This window comes from Podarcis pityusensis, assembly GCF_964106645.2.
Source record: "Podarcis pityusensis genome assembly, chromosome: 11".
Classification (NCBI taxonomy): domain Eukaryota; kingdom Metazoa; phylum Chordata; class Lepidosauria; order Squamata; family Lacertidae; genus Podarcis; species Podarcis pityusensis.
This window is the reverse complement of record NC_138036.1, coordinates 62,359,050-62,375,687: the sequence shown is the minus strand read 5'-3', so window position 1 is coordinate 62,375,687 and position 16,638 is coordinate 62,359,050. Positions and strand designations below refer to the sequence as shown.

General features: G+C 42.6%; 1 protein-coding gene across 11 annotated transcripts in view; it reads right to left on the bottom strand.

Moving 5' to 3' along the window:
- Positions 1-16,638, bottom strand: part of TRPM3 (transient receptor potential cation channel subfamily M member 3) — a gene marked incomplete at its 5' end in the record, with an annotated part of 403,362 nt that overhangs the window by 34,165 nt on the left and 352,559 nt on the right. For 6 of the 11 annotated variants that reach the window (XM_080972224.1, XM_080972216.1, XM_080972220.1 and 3 more), the window contains 6 exons: positions 2,239-2,490; positions 4,086-4,214; positions 5,437-5,577; positions 13,215-13,340; positions 15,177-15,344; positions 15,759-15,987. In XM_080972224.1, coding sequence (XP_080828350.1) covers positions 2,239-2,490; positions 4,086-4,214; positions 5,437-5,577; positions 13,215-13,340; positions 15,177-15,344; positions 15,759-15,987 — 1,045 coding nt within the window. The remainder of the gene's footprint in view (positions 1-2,238; positions 2,491-4,085; positions 4,215-5,436; positions 5,578-13,214; positions 13,341-15,176; positions 15,345-15,758; positions 15,988-16,638) is intronic. The other 5 variants (XM_080972225.1, XM_080972218.1, XM_080972227.1 and 2 more) reach the window with 2 other exon arrangements.

Below are 16,638 nucleotides of genomic sequence, written 5' to 3'. Positions count from 1 at the left end.
ACGCAACTAGTTTCGCACCTGGAAGCAGCTTCGGAGGAGTTCTGAGGCCCGCCGAGGGTTGTGCACCCAGTGCCTCACCCCCTCCTTCTTCAGAACTCGGGGGTGATTTATGGCAACAGTGGGTGAAAACTGCATCTCTCCGCCCTGGAGAGATGAAGGGAGACTGATTTACTCCCCATAATCAGCCTCTAATCACCTCGTGCGGGCTGGATAGATGTTAATATCCGCCATCTTCCAAGGTGCCCCTAGCGGCCCCCCGAACAGAGACAGGTGTTTGGAAGGTTGCCAGGGTAACTGGAAAAGTGACAGGGTGACAGGAAAAGTGAGTCATGAGCAAGGGTTGCTGGGAAGAAGAAGCAGGAAGCAGGAAGACTGGGATCCATCTTGGGCAGGCTGACCGGGAGAGATGTCTTGGACTCCAGGGCTGCACTGTTGAATTACAAGCCCCTCTTGAAATGACCATGCTGTAATATTTGGACTCCTTGCATGCAGAGTGAAGGTGTAAATTGGTGAATAAACTATCTTTCTTAAAGCTACGACAGTCTCCAACATATCTCAATTCTCCAAAGGACCCCAGACCCTGAGTGAGTGCCATGGGCTCCTGCCACTGCTTGGCAGAGAGGGGGAGGCACCTGACTTTTGTAACATTATTCAAACACCCGAATTCTAACAAGCTGCACTTGGATATAACCTAATATAAGATGCCACAGAAAGTGAAATGTTTCCACAGAAAACCAAAAGGCTGTAAGAAAAGTGAGAAACTGCATATAATGCACATTTCAGAGATACTTGATGGGGCTCAACTATTATAAAATGAGTTGTCTGAATCTCTTCCTCATTTCACTACTCCTTTGAGCAAAAGGTGGTGACAGTTGTTGCCATTTTTTCTCCCTTGACAAGGACATAATGCTGGAAGACTTGACCTTCTTCCCCACTTCTTTCAGCTCTATGTGTCTTTCAAGATTCAGATGAATGCTACTGTGGGTTTTTCTCTCTTTCTGCCTTGTGTGTGTGTTTGTGTGTGATCCAGGGGCAGAAGGGAGAGAAATGAGCAAAAGAGAAGGGTCCACGGCATGTGATCAAAAATGTAAATGTGCCCTTGGGTTTAAAAAGGTTGCTGGCCGCTTTTCTAAAGTGTCTCCTAACTTTCTGGAGTAGATTTGGGAATGGCAGAGGGGACTGCAGAGAGGAGAGGGAATCAGCAAACATCATTTTCTCCTTCTTCCACTTATGGAAGCTTCCTCTGGATCAAAAAACCTCCTAGCAGTGGAAAGACAAGATCAGGGCTATACCACCTCACTCACAAAGGTTTTCACTGGAGTTTGATCACCCATTCAGCTGTGAGTCATCACCTCTTGGGTATTCAAAGGGGTGGAATTAAGTGATGGGCATGCAGGTGTGGACCAACCCTCAGTCTGGCAGGTCATTAGGCCTGCTTGGCCTCCCCATTTGTCTACCAGACCATTTTAGCCAAGCCACTCCTAGCTCTGCCACACCTGACACCATATATGGTGTAGGTCACATAAATTCACGTCTGGGCCAAAAGAGGGGTTCACAGGAAATGTTGATCAGTGACACCTTCAAAACCTTTTCCAAGGTGCTTTGAAGGTCTAACTGTCAGCTGCGGCTGACAGAGAGCGCTGGAGAGACAAAGCTCTGACAGTCAGCCAGCTGCCGTTGCCCTGGCTAGTTCAACTCAAGGAATTCCTTAATTCAGCTGTTGGGGCTGGGAGAAGTAGGCTGGATTCACATGTGATGAAGGGCAACATATAAATCTTTAAACAAACAAATAGTAGACAGAGGAAGTCCAAATCCCATTAAAAAAAGAGAGTTAAAAAAAAATCCCATTTAAAAAAGAGAGAGTTTTGAATGTAATTCAAACATACATATACAGAAATCTGGATTTTCCCCCTCTAAGGAAAGGTGAGACACAATATAGAAAACAATAATTTTAGCCTATAGTTTTTTTTATAGACCAATAAAAATGCATTGCCTTTGACTTGGAGTATCTATGCTGGAAGCCCAGCCTCAAAGCTTCCTACACTGAACGGAAGAGACGTGGCCCCAGGTGCAATGCACCTGGAGGATAAGGGCAAGGGTTTTGAATTGTCTGGAGGCAGACTGAGTGTTAAACCTGGAGGTTGCCTAAAAGTAGCATCATCTTCTCCTCTTATTTTCAGTTAATCCTTAATTCAGTTAATTCATTACAAAAAGAAAGAATGGGAAAGACTTTCTTACCATTTTCCCAATCATCATTACATATGGCCCCAAATACTTGTTCACCCCGAAGATGTCCAGCAGTCGGATATACCAGTAAATGATGTTGACACAGTATATGACACGGCCATCGCTCCTAAACGGCTGATCTTGGAGGCGAAGCACCATTCCCACAGAAAATAGGAGAATAGCAATGAGGTCAGTAACGTTCCAGTACTCTTGGAGCCACACTTTCACTTTTTGCAGCAGCTTCCCAGGTTCTGACATTAATATCTAGAGAAAGAGGGATGGAAATGTTAGACATGTTGCTTCATGTTGAGCCCTATACATGGAACAAGGATTCACATCTCTTAAAGAACCCAAACAATAAGATAAACCCTCTTATTGCATGATTCAGCAACAAGGGCCAGGAAACACAGGTGAGCAGCTGTGCTCTGGACTCTGTGATGTTAACCTATGAGGGAGTTGCATTACCTGGGATCATAGACTTACAGACTATATTATTATTATTATTATTATTATTATTATTATTATTGGCAGCAGCAGTAGCAGCAGCAGCAGCAGTAGTAGTCCTATTTCTCTAGAGTTAGATGTGTCGGAGCTCACGCCACAAACAACAACTGTACCCTGCCCATCTGGCTGGGTTGCTCCAGTCACTCTGCATGGCTTCCAACATTAGAGGATGGATGGCGGCTAATGGATTGAGGTTGAATCCTGACAAGACAGAAGTACTGTTTTTGGGGGACAGGAGGCGGGCGGGTGTGGAAGACTCCCTGGTCTTGAATGGGGCAACTGTGCCCCTGAAGGACCAAGTGCGCAGCCTGGGAGTCATTTTGGACTCACAGCTGTCCATGGAGGCGCAGGTCAGTTCTGTGTCCAGTATTACCACCTGACCCCACCCCACTCACCATTCCCCTCCCCCTCTTCCTCGCCCCTTTTCTTCCTAACCTAATACTGCATGCAACACTAATGTCTCACAAGAAATGAAACTGATCTGTAGAAAACGCAACTTGATAAAAGAGACAATGCACGTCTTTTTGTAAACTAATAAATCTTTAATAAAAATTTTTTTTTTTAAATTAGTACAAACATCTTTACTGTATTTTTTAAAGAGCATGTTCTGAGTATTCATCCATGGAACCACTAGCATCTATTTATTATGTATATTATTGCCTTCTTTATTATTTTTATATATATTATTCTATTCCTTTTTATTTAATTTTATTCCATTTGTAAATAATTTTTGAAAAAAACGCTTGTTGAAATATAAATATCAGTGACTTGAGAACATTCAGAGAATGACTCATATTTCACACCCTTCCCTAGACAATCATATTTATATATCAACAAGCTCCCCCCCCCAAAGAAATATTTACAGTTGGAATAAAATTAAATAAGAAATAGGCAAAAATCCAATGGATTATTTGAAAATTGAACATCAGTATCACAAGTCAACTCTCTTGAAGTTTTGGAGGCCTGATTCAATGCTGAAGAGCCCTCCCTCTTGTGGGTGTGATGAATATTATTTCCTGCACTGTTACTATACAACAAACAATTTAAGGGTGATCATTGTACATTCTGAGCATCATATTTCAAGCTGAAGAGCCCAAGTGTGGATTAGGAATCATGTGTCTAAGTGTGCGGATGTTACTCTATAAATCATCGTGTACAATAGAAAGCATAAAGTCAGTATTAATTGTACTAGTCAGAACAATATAGTTTGTGATCTTACAGTGCAACTAGACATACAATGCAGGAGATCTCAAAAGGTGTTTTTTTGTTTTAGAAAACAGCCATGGGAGATGAGATGAGATGAGATTGGGAGCACAGTGGCCCCCCCATGCCAATCCCCCAATTAAATATATTACCTCTCTCATCTTCTCTATTCCCATTGTGAAAATATACGAGATAACAATCCACTCCTGTGTGGAAGGCCAACGATCCATCTTCACCAACACAATATAATTGAACAGCATCAGGTACCCAACGTATGCCATCTGCAAAGAAATAAACTCAGTTTTCCTGGATACTGTATGTTCAGCTTACCTAGGTTGCTTAATTCAACCATACTAGTTTTCTATTCCTAGACAAAAGAGCCATGTGCAATTTCCAGCTAGAAGGCCAATGCTCTGGTTCAGCCGTTCTTTGTGGATGTAGGAGTGCCAAAGCATGCCACAAAATGCCTCCTCATTTATGCCAGGGCTTCCACATCTCCTTCAGTTCCTTGTCTGCAGGGAGATGCATGTTCACAGCTGCCCAGCTGAATGGCTAAATCAGCACATGGCATAGCAGTGCTTCCTCAGAGTGTATCTACTGTAGACTTCAAATATTGGAAGTAGTCTATATAGATCAATAGCAATCTCAGTTATCTGACTGTGGTCCTTTTTCAGCCTCAACAAGTACCAAGCATGCACAAGAAGGAGGTACCAGCTGGTTTTGGAAGCGGCAAAATTTTCAGAAGAATACTTTTTTTAAAAGGAAAAAGCCCTCAGAGGGGACCCTGCCCCCAACAGCCTAATGAGGATGAGGACTGACTTAGACAGCTGACTGGGGAGGGTGGAGAACCAGACAAATGTGTTGGGATGGGAATGTGGTGCTTGGAAATGTGAATAGAAACACCCCACACAGGAATGTTTTGTTGCAGGCTCCACCTTTTCATACCAATAGGCACTAATCTCCAAACCAATGAATGTATCTATATGGGCCATAATTATATATAATTAATTTTTTCCTCTGACATTATTTACAGCCATTTTTCAATTAATCACAAATAAGAAAAAAGGGGAGGGGAGGAAACCCCATGCCAATAGGACAATATTTACAAAATAGGGTAAACGAAATAAGGAGATGAGGATAAGGAAAGTGCTGTAATGTTTCAGGCACATGAAACAGAAGAAGCATTGCACATTAAACTGTTGACTATTGACCACAAGTCTCAAGAAATGTTTTCACATTAGTCCTCCAGATGTTCATGTTGATACATAGCTTCTTTAAAATATCCCATTAATTTCTCTTAATTATCAAGTGACACACAGAGGGGCTAAAGTTTGTGTCTTCCTGCAAACGCTCTACAATATTTATAAGCATTATCTACTTGCACATAGTTAGATATTACAATAATGCTTCACTTAGACAATGTAGACATACTGATGAGGGGGGGGGGGGCTTTACAAATTTGTGTCATTAGGGACAGATGACAAAATGATAGTCGCTCCTTACAGTGTAGAACCAAAATTTAACAATTGGTGCATTGTAGAACTCATAGATCTTGCGGCCAAAGGGGATCAATCTGTGTCTGCTCTGAACTTCCTCTTCCTCCTTCTTTCTTGAAGATTCCCCATTGCCACGTCCCAACATTGCCTACAGTTAAAAAGAACAAAAATGACTATAATAGATTATTTGCCAGCTGCCCAATCCAGTTTCACTGGATCAACTGATGAGACAGTGTCTAACAAATGTAAAGCACACATAGACATTTCAAACTTACAATAAGAATCAGGTAATTAAGCAACATGAAAATTCATTCTTTAACTTTTGTATATTTGAAGCTGCCATTCATAATGTTGATTGAATCTTCAAATGCTGTAGCAACACCACTTCAACAGAAACTACAGACATAAATGCAACTCACGAATCCCTTCCACTTCTCAGTTCTTTAAAAGCAACTATACAAACAAAAAGCTTATCTTTTTTCCTTGCTGATATGGTTTTCTCCTGTTGCTTTATAATAAGTAATTTTTAAAAAGAAAAAATGGTTAGCATAAAGAACTTAAGAATCACAAAATTGACAATTATGATGCTGGGATCGGAACAAACATGAGGGATAGCAGACTGAAGAGAGTGGGAAAGTTAGATAGTAAAACAGCATTTCCTACTTCAGTATTTTATTACTGAAGTAATAAGGGGAGTATGTAGGGGAGGGTTAGTACCTCTGTTGGGGGACACGTTGTGCTCCTTCTGGGGTACTTTGCCCCCCTTTGGCTTCCACCCTGCACTCAGCTCCCATCTGTGGCTCCTAGAAGCTGTTAGCCTGCGACAACTGCCACACAGAAAGCAACAGCTTTGACTGGCTGGCTCAGCCAGGTGAGAGGCACCAATGGGTCTCCAACCCTCGATGAGAGGCTCTGGCAGATGGAGCACACGAGATCAAGAGTGGGTCCAATGGTCAAGTTTCTGCACGTGCCGTGGAGTGAAGTAAGGGGCAGGTGGGGCTCATCAACCTGGGAAGGTAGCCCATCTAGGCGAAAGAAAACTCTGACCCTAAACCTCTGCTGCCTTGCAGGAAAAAGGCTAAGAAGTAAACCCTACACAAATCTCGAGCGGAGTCCCTAAGACGGTTGATTAGTGCCTTGCAAGCCTCCATCTGGCAACTCCTGCAGCCAAGCTCGTGCCAGTGTATTGCTCTGCTTTCCTTTGGATCATATCAAGGAGGCTGAGAGAGAGGTCTTGTCATCTGGGCAACCCGGGACCTCCAGACACACTGCCCAAGTCTTGAGTCCTGGGGAGGTCACTTGGATGCTGCTAACACAATGGTTTGACTTCACCCCCTAATACTTTTCAGGCTGCCCTAGAGCCTACATGAGAGTTGTTTTAAATGCAGAATTAAAACAAAAAATGGTGGGAGAACTTAAAATGTCAACAAGCAAGTCAATACAGTTCTAACAAGCCTTTCTATGGCAAACACGCATAGTAGCTGCAATACTGTGCTAGTAAATGAGCAAGTAAAAGGACCCAGGACTTCTAGAAAACTAAAGGCGCTTCTGTGCATTTTAGCACTTCATATTTCAGCAGAGCATTCCCATCATCAGAGGCAGGAATTGCTCCGTTTCAGAGCTGGCTGCTTTGCTGTTAGGCATATTAACCTTTAATGATTAATTTAATTGAATTTATTTTGTCCACGAGTCTTTTAAAGCTTCTTTTCAGCTGACTCTAATCCATATAAATATGTAAGTGAATTAGAAAACAGGCCATAGAATTGTAGAGTTGGAAGGGACCCCAAGAGTCATCTAGTTCAACCTCGCAGTGCAAGAATCTCAGGTAAAGAATCCATGACAGATGATCATCCAATTTCTGCTTAAAAATCTCCAAGGAAGGAGAGACCACAACTTCTCAAGTGAGACCATATCTCTGTCAAACAGGTCTTACTGTCAGAAACATTCTTCCTGATGTTTAGTCAGAATTTTATTTCTTGTAAGTTCGACTCCTACCCTCCAGAACAGGAGAAAACAAGCCATCTTCCATGTGACAGCCCTTGAGATATTTAAAGATGGCTATCATATTGTCTCTCACTCTCCTCTTTTCCATGCTAAACATACCCATCTCCTTCAAGCACTCCTCATAAGCCCTGGTTTCCAGACCCTTGATCATCCAGTTGCCCTCCTCTGCACACATTCCAGCTTGTCAATATCCTTCTTAAATTGTAGCACCCAGAATTCTGACCGAGGAAGAATAGCATGGTACTATTATTTCCCTTAATCTGGACACTAGACTTCTGTTGATGCAACCTAGAATAACATTTGCTCTTTTTTTGCTGCTGCATCACACTGTTGACTCATGTTAACCTTGTGGCCTAGATCCCCGAGATCCTTTTCACATGTAGGGCTAGTAAACCAGGTGTCCCTTACCTTATATTTGTGCATCTGGTTCATTCTAAGTGCAGAACCTTACATTTGTCCCTACTGAAATTCATTTTGTTAGTTTGGGCCCAGTTCTGCAACCTGTTAAGGTCATTTTGAATCCCGATTCTGTCTTCTGTGCCTTAGCTACCCCTCCCAGTTTGGTGTAATCTGCAGATTTGATGAGCATCCCCTCAGCTCCTTCATCCTCAATTAATATTTTAGAATGCCTGAATATTTGAAAACAGTAACAATGATCATTCTCTTGCTGATTTACATCTAAAGTGGCCCCCTATGCACACTTACCTGGGAGTAAGTGCCAGTAAACACAGGGGGAATTTCTTCTCAATAAGTAAAGAGGCATTGGATTGCTGTTCAAGGGCAAGGGCACCTTGCCTCTTGTAATTCACCTTAGGACCTGTTTCCAGTTCTTTACTGGCACCAAATATGAAGGAAATTGTGCAAATCAAACAAAAGGTTTGATGTTATGCTTTTCTGTAGTAAACATAACAAAATTCAGATTCCCCAGGCGGAAGAGGGAAAAATTGCCCAATTACCTTTCAGTGAAGTGCATCATCTTTTGGTAAGAAATGAAAGATAAAAATGTGCAACCAAATGTATTGCATTTAGAGAGCCAAAACCAAGATCAGTATAAAATTTTAAAAGATTCTGGAAGCCAAAGGGACAGTTGTAGTGGCAAATCCTTTTCAACAAGGGGAGTTTTTGTAGCCCTTGCACCCTGTTCCTCTTTGACAAAACTTTTGGCCTGTTGTCACTTACAAATATGTTAGTGGCCTTGTGTTAGCTTTGAAACAAGGGAAACCCAAATCCAGTTTGCAGGGGAAGAGATAAGTTGCTGTGCCTCATGATTAAATCCGTATAATCTAGTAGAATCTAGTTTTGCCATAGGTGGACAAAACTACCCTTTGCTTGTAAGTGTACAAATGCTTCTGCTGTTTTTATACTTGGTGTGCCACCTCTCAACTCCTTGCTGGTTGAGGTTGTGTTGCACCAACCTTTCACTGCCTAAATAAATGTCCTGTTTTGCTGGCAATTGGCTTCTGAATTCTATTTACCATTCCAGGCAACCCAGGGGATTGGGCTTGAGCCCTGATGGTTTCCCGGTGCACGTGTGCACCCAATAGGACTCAGCTAAATAAAAGTGTTGAAAGAGAATTGTTTCCACATTGTGGTGAGGCACACTCAGCACAGCTAAGCAAAGCCAATTTTCTAAATGGGATGCCAACAGTAGAGATGGGCAGATTCAACTGGCAGAAAGCAGCACAAAACTGACAATATTTGTTACTCACTTTGAGTACTACTGTTTCAAAAGACTACCCTTTGGCATCAGCTCAGCTTCTGTGCACTTCCAGAAGAGTTTGAATCACAAAAAAGAAAGAAAGAAAGAAAGAAAGAAAGAAAGGGAGAATCCTGTTTATTATCTAGGTATCTGTATGTTTGATTGTTGTTTGTTTATTTAACAAAAAATACATACTGCTTGATTGTAGTAAAACCTCTAAGCAGTTTACAAGAAATATTGAAATTATTAAAAAAAACCTAAAAACAATTTAAACATAATTAAAATGGGCAGGTTTTTGCATTCAAAGTTGGCAGTGGCGGGGAGAAGTAAATGAGGTTTCCTTCTTGTAGTTTTTGGGCAACAACGTAGGCATGAAAATGCAGAGGTGGCCCCCAGGAAAGCAAGCTTTGCCACTTCTGAAGGATAATGCAGTGGGCAGGGAGTGAAGATGAATGAAACGAAGAGCTTCACACTTGTGGTTCCAAGTCACAGAAAATGCCCATAAAGCTGATTCGGCAGAAGTGGGTGAGTGGGCATGTGGCAGAGCAGAAGGACTTCAGCACCCAGCCTTTCCCAAGAAATCACCATGAGCAGAACTATTAAAAAGCACAGAACTGAAAAGAACAAGGGGATGCATTACTTCAACACAAATCGTTTCAGGGTTTTTTGCTTTGGTGTGCTTCAGAAAAAGTGCTGGAAAGCGGAAGAGAGGCCTGCCTCTTTAGCGAGGGCATTCCAAGCCAGGCTGCTTCCATGGAGGAAGTCCATTCCTTGGTGACTACAGAGAGGGTGGCAGAGACGTAATCTGAAGCCCAGGGCAAAACATAGTTTGGGGGTCCTTCTCCCACACCCCAACAAATGCTGTCAGTTACATATACATGGAATATCAACCTAGTAAATGTATTACTGTCAGGCTTGGGGGATTCTATCCTCCGCCGGCAGAATCAAGGATCAAGGCAGAAGCAAGAAAGTTCGCATTAATGGTTTTATTCAGTTCTCATGGTGCAAGACAAAGAATCTAGTCCTAAACTCCATAGTGACGCTGCTCACTCTGAGCTTCTCCCCTTCTTTCCCCAGCATCAGCCTGTGGCCCTACGGATGGCCTCAGGAGTCAAACGTCTTTGAGGACGCTGGCTCTCCTACGCTTTCCAAGGACATCTCTGCTGGCAATTCTCCCCCTCCCCCTCCTTATCCTAACACCTCCTAACTTGGCAGCTCTGAGTTCTGCTGCAGTTCAATCCTGTCTCCCTCTTCTCTTGAAACCACTGGAGAAGGGGCCCTGATTCCCCCTCCCCCCTCCTCTGAGGGAAACAAAGGAGGAGGAGGGGGTGATTCCCAGCCTTCCCCTTCAGACCCTGACAATGACACAGTTAATCATGAACATTGCTTGGAAAGGCTGGGAACTTGTTACACAAAATATGGAAACCCAGAAACCCAGAAAACTGACTTCTATGGAGTCACTAGGCTGTCCAGCTCAGTTTTCTCCATCCTGACCGGCAACGTTCCTCCAATGTTTCAGGCATCTGGAAATGTCAGGGATTGAACCAGGGATCATCTGAACACAAAGCAGATACTCCACCCCTGAGCCCTTCCACTAACAGTGATGGATCTTGGGATCTCACATTTCAGCAGCACTCTGAGCAACGCCAAAATTTGGCACCTGTCGCACTCCATTTTAAATAATAGTTGTGGTGTCCCCCGCAGCCCCCTGAGGCTCTGTGCCCAGTGCAACCAAACTGTCAGGGGCTGGTCTGGATTAGAAGAGTGGGAGATGCAGATCCTAGGATCAGATCCTAACAGAAGAGGAGGGGGAATACTTGCTCCCCCTTGCTTCCAGAGTCTCCAGAAGCAGGCAGACAGGCAAACACAGAGGCTGCACAATTGAGAGAGGAGCTCCCCAGCTTTGAGATAGTAACTAAGCAACCAGAAGGGAGGGAGCAGCTGGGCGATACATCAATCGAGAGTGGAGGGGAAGCCCCTCCCCCCAAAAAACTTGGAGGTATGATCGTGTAGGAGAACAAAGGAAATGCAGGGGGGGGGACCTCCCACTGGCGTGCTTCTTGCTGCAGAAGTTGAGGGGAGGAGTCAGAGTAAGCAACTGCTATGCTTGCAGAGAGTTGTGTGTCTGTGCTTGCAACATGATACTGTAATAAAAAGACTATAAATCTACTGAATGCTTGTTAATTCCTATCTGAGAGCAATCAGAAGGGAGAAGGGAACTCCTGTACTTGACACAAGCTGATCACACTCCCCTAAACCCTCCACCTTCCCTTCAACTCCTGGCTTTTGCAATCTTGCACAAACTGTACAACTCAGCAATCGTGCAAAACTGACTGGGTGGTGGGTGCTGATGGTGCTCTTTGCCCTTGGTGGTATTCCTTCTTGGACCCACTGTGATAGAAACAGAGTTGAACATAATGTTTGAAGTGCTATAATTGCTGGAACTTTTGTTTAGTATAGGAAATTAATGGAATCTGTTAACTAAAAAACAAACCAAGCTCAGATTGAAATGTCTGTCTGTTCCATTGGCCCTTTGCTAGGCTCCCGCTTTATTTCTGAAGTCGCCTTCTTTATCGGAGTATTTCATGCTATAATGGCTCTGAAGTAACGGTAGGCCACTGAGCACAAATGTCTACCCACACTCACAAATGACAAATATTTGCGAAACTGCTGGGGTCTGGACTAGGAGTTCAACCTAAGAACCATGAATGTTCTTTTCATGGTTGTTAGTTCATAATATTCTTACTATTCACAAACTCTGTAGGTAGAAGCTAAAACAGCAAATGGTTTGCAACGTGCAGAAAAATACTTCTCTCTGTGAGAGGATGGAAAGGATGGAAAGGGGTGATAATTTGCTAGGAGGCTGCTATACGTAGGTGGCTTCTGTTTTTTGAACGTAACTGATTTATCACGAGTCGGGCTGAGTCATGCAATAATGCATCAGGCACCGATTGGTAACATATTTGGCGGGGAATGAACTTGTGCTATATATATAGGGACTTGTCTGTCAGTGTGGCAGGTATAATGATCCCATCCCTGGGCATGAGCAGTTGCATGCAGCGTGGCAAGGGGTCTGCTTGCGCTGAAAAATTCCCTGCGGCGCCCACCTCCTGCCTTTTAGTTTATTATCTCCTGCTTCCTTTGCAGCCAGCCTGACTTTCAGGCTAATTGCCCAGCACTCATTTCTTCCTCCACTCTTTTCCTGCTAACAATATATGGTGTCTGGTGTACCTTTTGTTCATTTTAGCACATGAACAATGAAATAATAAATTCACAACATCAGAGAAAACCAATATTATGCATTCTGGAACTGAAGGCTCCTGGAGGTCACTTGAGCCCTCTGCTGTTTACTGCAAAGAATTTGAGTGCCCACAGAATCCTTAGAGATATAAGTACTGGGTGTGCCATGCTGTTTTATTGTAATAATCAGTGTGTGTGTGTGTGTCTGTTATTTGTTAAATTTCTATATCACCCTGCATCTGAGGATCTCAGGGCAGTTTACAATATAAAAACACAAAAGTGCATAACATATTAACAAACAAAAACAAATTGTTGTTTAATTGTTTGAATGATTGTTTTCCCTTCCCCCACCTATGTTTTTAGATGTTCTTATTTTATCTGTAAGCTGCCTTGAGTCCCTGCCAGGTAAAAATGCAGGGTATAAATAAATAAATAACTACTACTACTACTACTACTACTAATGTTAGAAGGTTGAGGGAAAAGAACCCAGGCTGAAGGCAAAGACCAAGGTCAGATGGTGGAGAGGAGGGAACATGGAAAACCATGCTATTTCTCTAAAGAAACACACAGAGACAAGACAAGACATTACAGCGCCCTGTGCTGCTACTAGAGGAAAATATAGTGTTGGAAAAAAGGAATGGGAACAGGGCATCAAAAGAGAGGGTAATTGTAATTCACTACATTGTAGCTGTGCTTATTGGATTTGAATGAGCACTTCACTCATTGATCAGAAGCCAGCAGTAATTAACTACAATTAAAGCAGAACAAGTTCATTTTGGAGGAAAACAACCTGTCAATCTTAAACTGGCTTCTGATCTTTCCCTCTTTTTCCAGGATCTTGCCTGCATAGGGGTCCTGTAGGCTGATCTTGTGCCTAGTGTCTTCTGCTTCCCTGAATTTTGGGTCTTGTAGGCAGAGCCTTCTGCTTGCCCGCAGATAAGATCTTGGGGACAGCTCTTGCTGATGGCCTGTAGGAAACAGCCTAATTTTTAACAAAATTTAATGAAGTAAACCTTAAAAAAATGAATATGGGCACTGAGAGACCAGTAAGTAGCTATGATAAAATAAAAAATGCTTGTGATGTCTTATGCCAGCAGAAGCCCAGGAGGCTTTTTAGTGGTTTAACTGGTTTGATTCTTTCTTGTACATACAATAAATTCATTTAAAATTAGCATGGCAAAGTCACACATGAATATTTAGTCAGTGTTGACTTCAAAGGGACTTCTCACTAAATGTTTGCCATCATAAGCAGCTGTTATATAATGTGTGCTTCTAAAATGTTTAAGAAAAGCAAATAAACATTAGAGGAGAGGAGGGAAAATAAAATAAAATAAAACTATGCAAACAGCACCTACTAAAGATAATAGAATAAGACCATTAAAGAACAATTTACAATCTACTCAATAAGCTGTCCCATAATATTGTAAGTGGATTGTCAGGCAACAGAAGCAGCTGGAAGAACCCCCTAATTTCCATATATTCACAAAGATGATCCTCAAAAGGGTCAGGCATTCCAGCTTCCAACTGAAAACAGGAAATCCTAAAACTTGTTGACTGAATGGTTCCTTAACCTATTTGTGGAAAACTCATAGAAAGTTATTCCAGATTGTTTAATGATCACTAAATATATGTCAATATTTGTGAACACCTCGTCTCTATAATGCTAAATGTGGACCTATCACCAAGTGAAACTATTACGTTCCTGTTTTTGTCTCCAATTCTTAACAGCAACTTAATCATCCTTGACGGCTCACTTTATTTGACAAAACTTCATAGAGGCTTATGGATCCTGAGCCCCAACTTTTCCCCAAGATGCTGGAGTTGCCCTAACATCTCAGCTGGTTTCTGGTTTTTTGGTGGCAAGAGTAAAATGAGTATTGGTCAAGGATATGATCACTTAAGCGTAATTTAATTGGAGCTGTGGTTTTTAGCTTGTATCTCAGTCCTTGAGATGGAGTGGACAAGAAATGCAAAAAATGTTAGGAACGGTGCATTTGCTAAGTATAACAGCAATAGCTGGAGATAAACACTTTTGTTACCTTGCAACAGTAAGCAGCTTTAACATACAGTTGCTTACAAATACAGTTTTTCATTAACAATTGTATTTAGATTTAAACTTGAGAATAACAAAATGATGCACCACATCTAAAATATTGCTGTGACATCTTTTTTTTTGTAAATCATTGCTTTGCAGCAATAATAGTAAATAATTATTGTATTTGGGAAGAGTCCTCCGCTACTGATAGTCTGTACCTTCCATAATCCTTGTAAGTAGGATGTCTGTATAACGGTGTCCTTTACAAAAAGCATGATCAGCCATAGTCGGGTGCGCCTCCACTATTGAAGTCAAGGCACAACCAATGGTAGCCAGCTGCGTCACAATGCATTGTTTCCCAGAAGCAAAATGGAACTTCTGTAATTCGTTATCTCTTTTGACTCTAGGAACTCTTCCTGGCCACAAGCTATACGACACGGCTTATACTCAGCCATGGTTACTTTCAACAGGGCATCTCGGGAGAGGTTCTGGGTGGATTGGGCTCCCTAAAAACATGGCACTCCTTAATAGAGGGTTCACCAACATGGCAGTCACAGGGGCTGCTCCTCTGCTGAAGTTAAGCTTGGAAAAAGGTGGTCTATTGTGGCCAATGGAACAGTTGTGGGGCACTATGTGTTTCTGCGACCTCCAATTGTGCCCAAGGACCCTAAAAGGTTGGTGACCCCTCCCCAAACACATACCGAAGTGGAAATGGTAAGGGGGGGGGGTAATGGCTGTGCGAACCACTTCCAGCAATGTGTTCCCTTACTGTGAGTTCCATGTCCTCCTCTTCTTTTTCTTTCACTGGTTTTTCTGGTTCCTCTGGCTCTTTTTCTTGAAGTTGGATCTCTTGAGCCTGAGACATGTAAGGCATGTCATCTTTGTTCTTGAACTCCAAGCTGAGAATTGAAGGAGGAAGTAGAATTCCTAGAATTACCTAAAGCAATAATAATGATAACAATAATCATCACAATTAACAGGTTATGGTTATGCCAGTTGCTTATTTAGTTTCAAATTACATGTGCTCTCTGGGCCATCCAATAATCTGATACTCATGCATGTGGGTTTCAAAATGACTCGCCAGGGGCTGGTGCGAAAACCCATTGTGTGGGCAAAGCCAGGGGTAGCGGGAGCAGAGGCTGGCCATAGATGCTTCCTAAAAGACCTGGTGTCCTAGAGAGCTTAAAAGGAGTAGCTCAGCCTTGCCTTACGACACCTCCCTTTAGAGTTTAAAGTGGAAAGATTTGCAGAGGCCCCATCAATGCTTTACATGATCAAAGCTGTTACTGCTAATTCAGCACAACCTCTCCCTAAGCCTCAAGTTATGATATGATTTTAAAACGGTCCTGACCTTTAGGCTGGAATTTTTGCGCATCCGGAGTCTGCCCATCCACATGTCTGTGAGCAGCATTTGGCTACAAGTGTGAGCAATGAAATCGCGATGTTTGGCTGCCACTGCGAGTTGCAGGCATGTGGCATTGCTCCAGTTCTTCAGCTCGTAGGTCAGAAGTTTCATTGCCAGCTGCTCATCCTGCTTGTAGGATTGGTCCAGGAGCTCCACTGCCAGCTGGCCAAAATCCCTGCAATACAGGCCGCTTTTTGTTAGCTTGTGCAATCTGTTACATGGAAGCTAAACAACTGGGAACACTTCTGCTGAAAGGACTATGCTATGCTCAGGTGCGCTTGGCATATTGGTGCTGAAGGTTAGACATCTAGTGAAGCTCCTTAATTTACTGTTGCTAAGAGGTCCTAGCTCCCACTTGCTTCCTTTCTTCACCTTGGTGGCTTACATTTGAACCATCCCACTTCCTATTACCTGTTTGAGAAAAGCACATTTCCTAGGGAATCCTTAACTAAGGGAATATAGTGCACCCCCCCCACCCAACTGTGCTAAGTGAATAGTAGAGGTATGGAATTCAAACATATAAGCATCCTCTTTTTTCATTCAACCCAGGTCTGAAGGGAAGTGCTAGAGGACTTCCAGGCAACCTGTTTTTATTGAGCATTCATTGTAATTTGTTTGCAGGGAAATTAGATGGCATTGATTGTTTAATAAGCATTCATCTCATTTGTTAGTGGGCAGGCTAGAAGACTGTTGTGTCCAACGAAGTCTTCTCCTGCACTTCCCACTACATTTCCCCTATTGCAAAAAGTTGGATCTTTTGGGTAATCACGCGCTAGAGCTCCAAATCAGCTTTAACTGCACAGCCTGAATTTGCTGCTTGTAATTT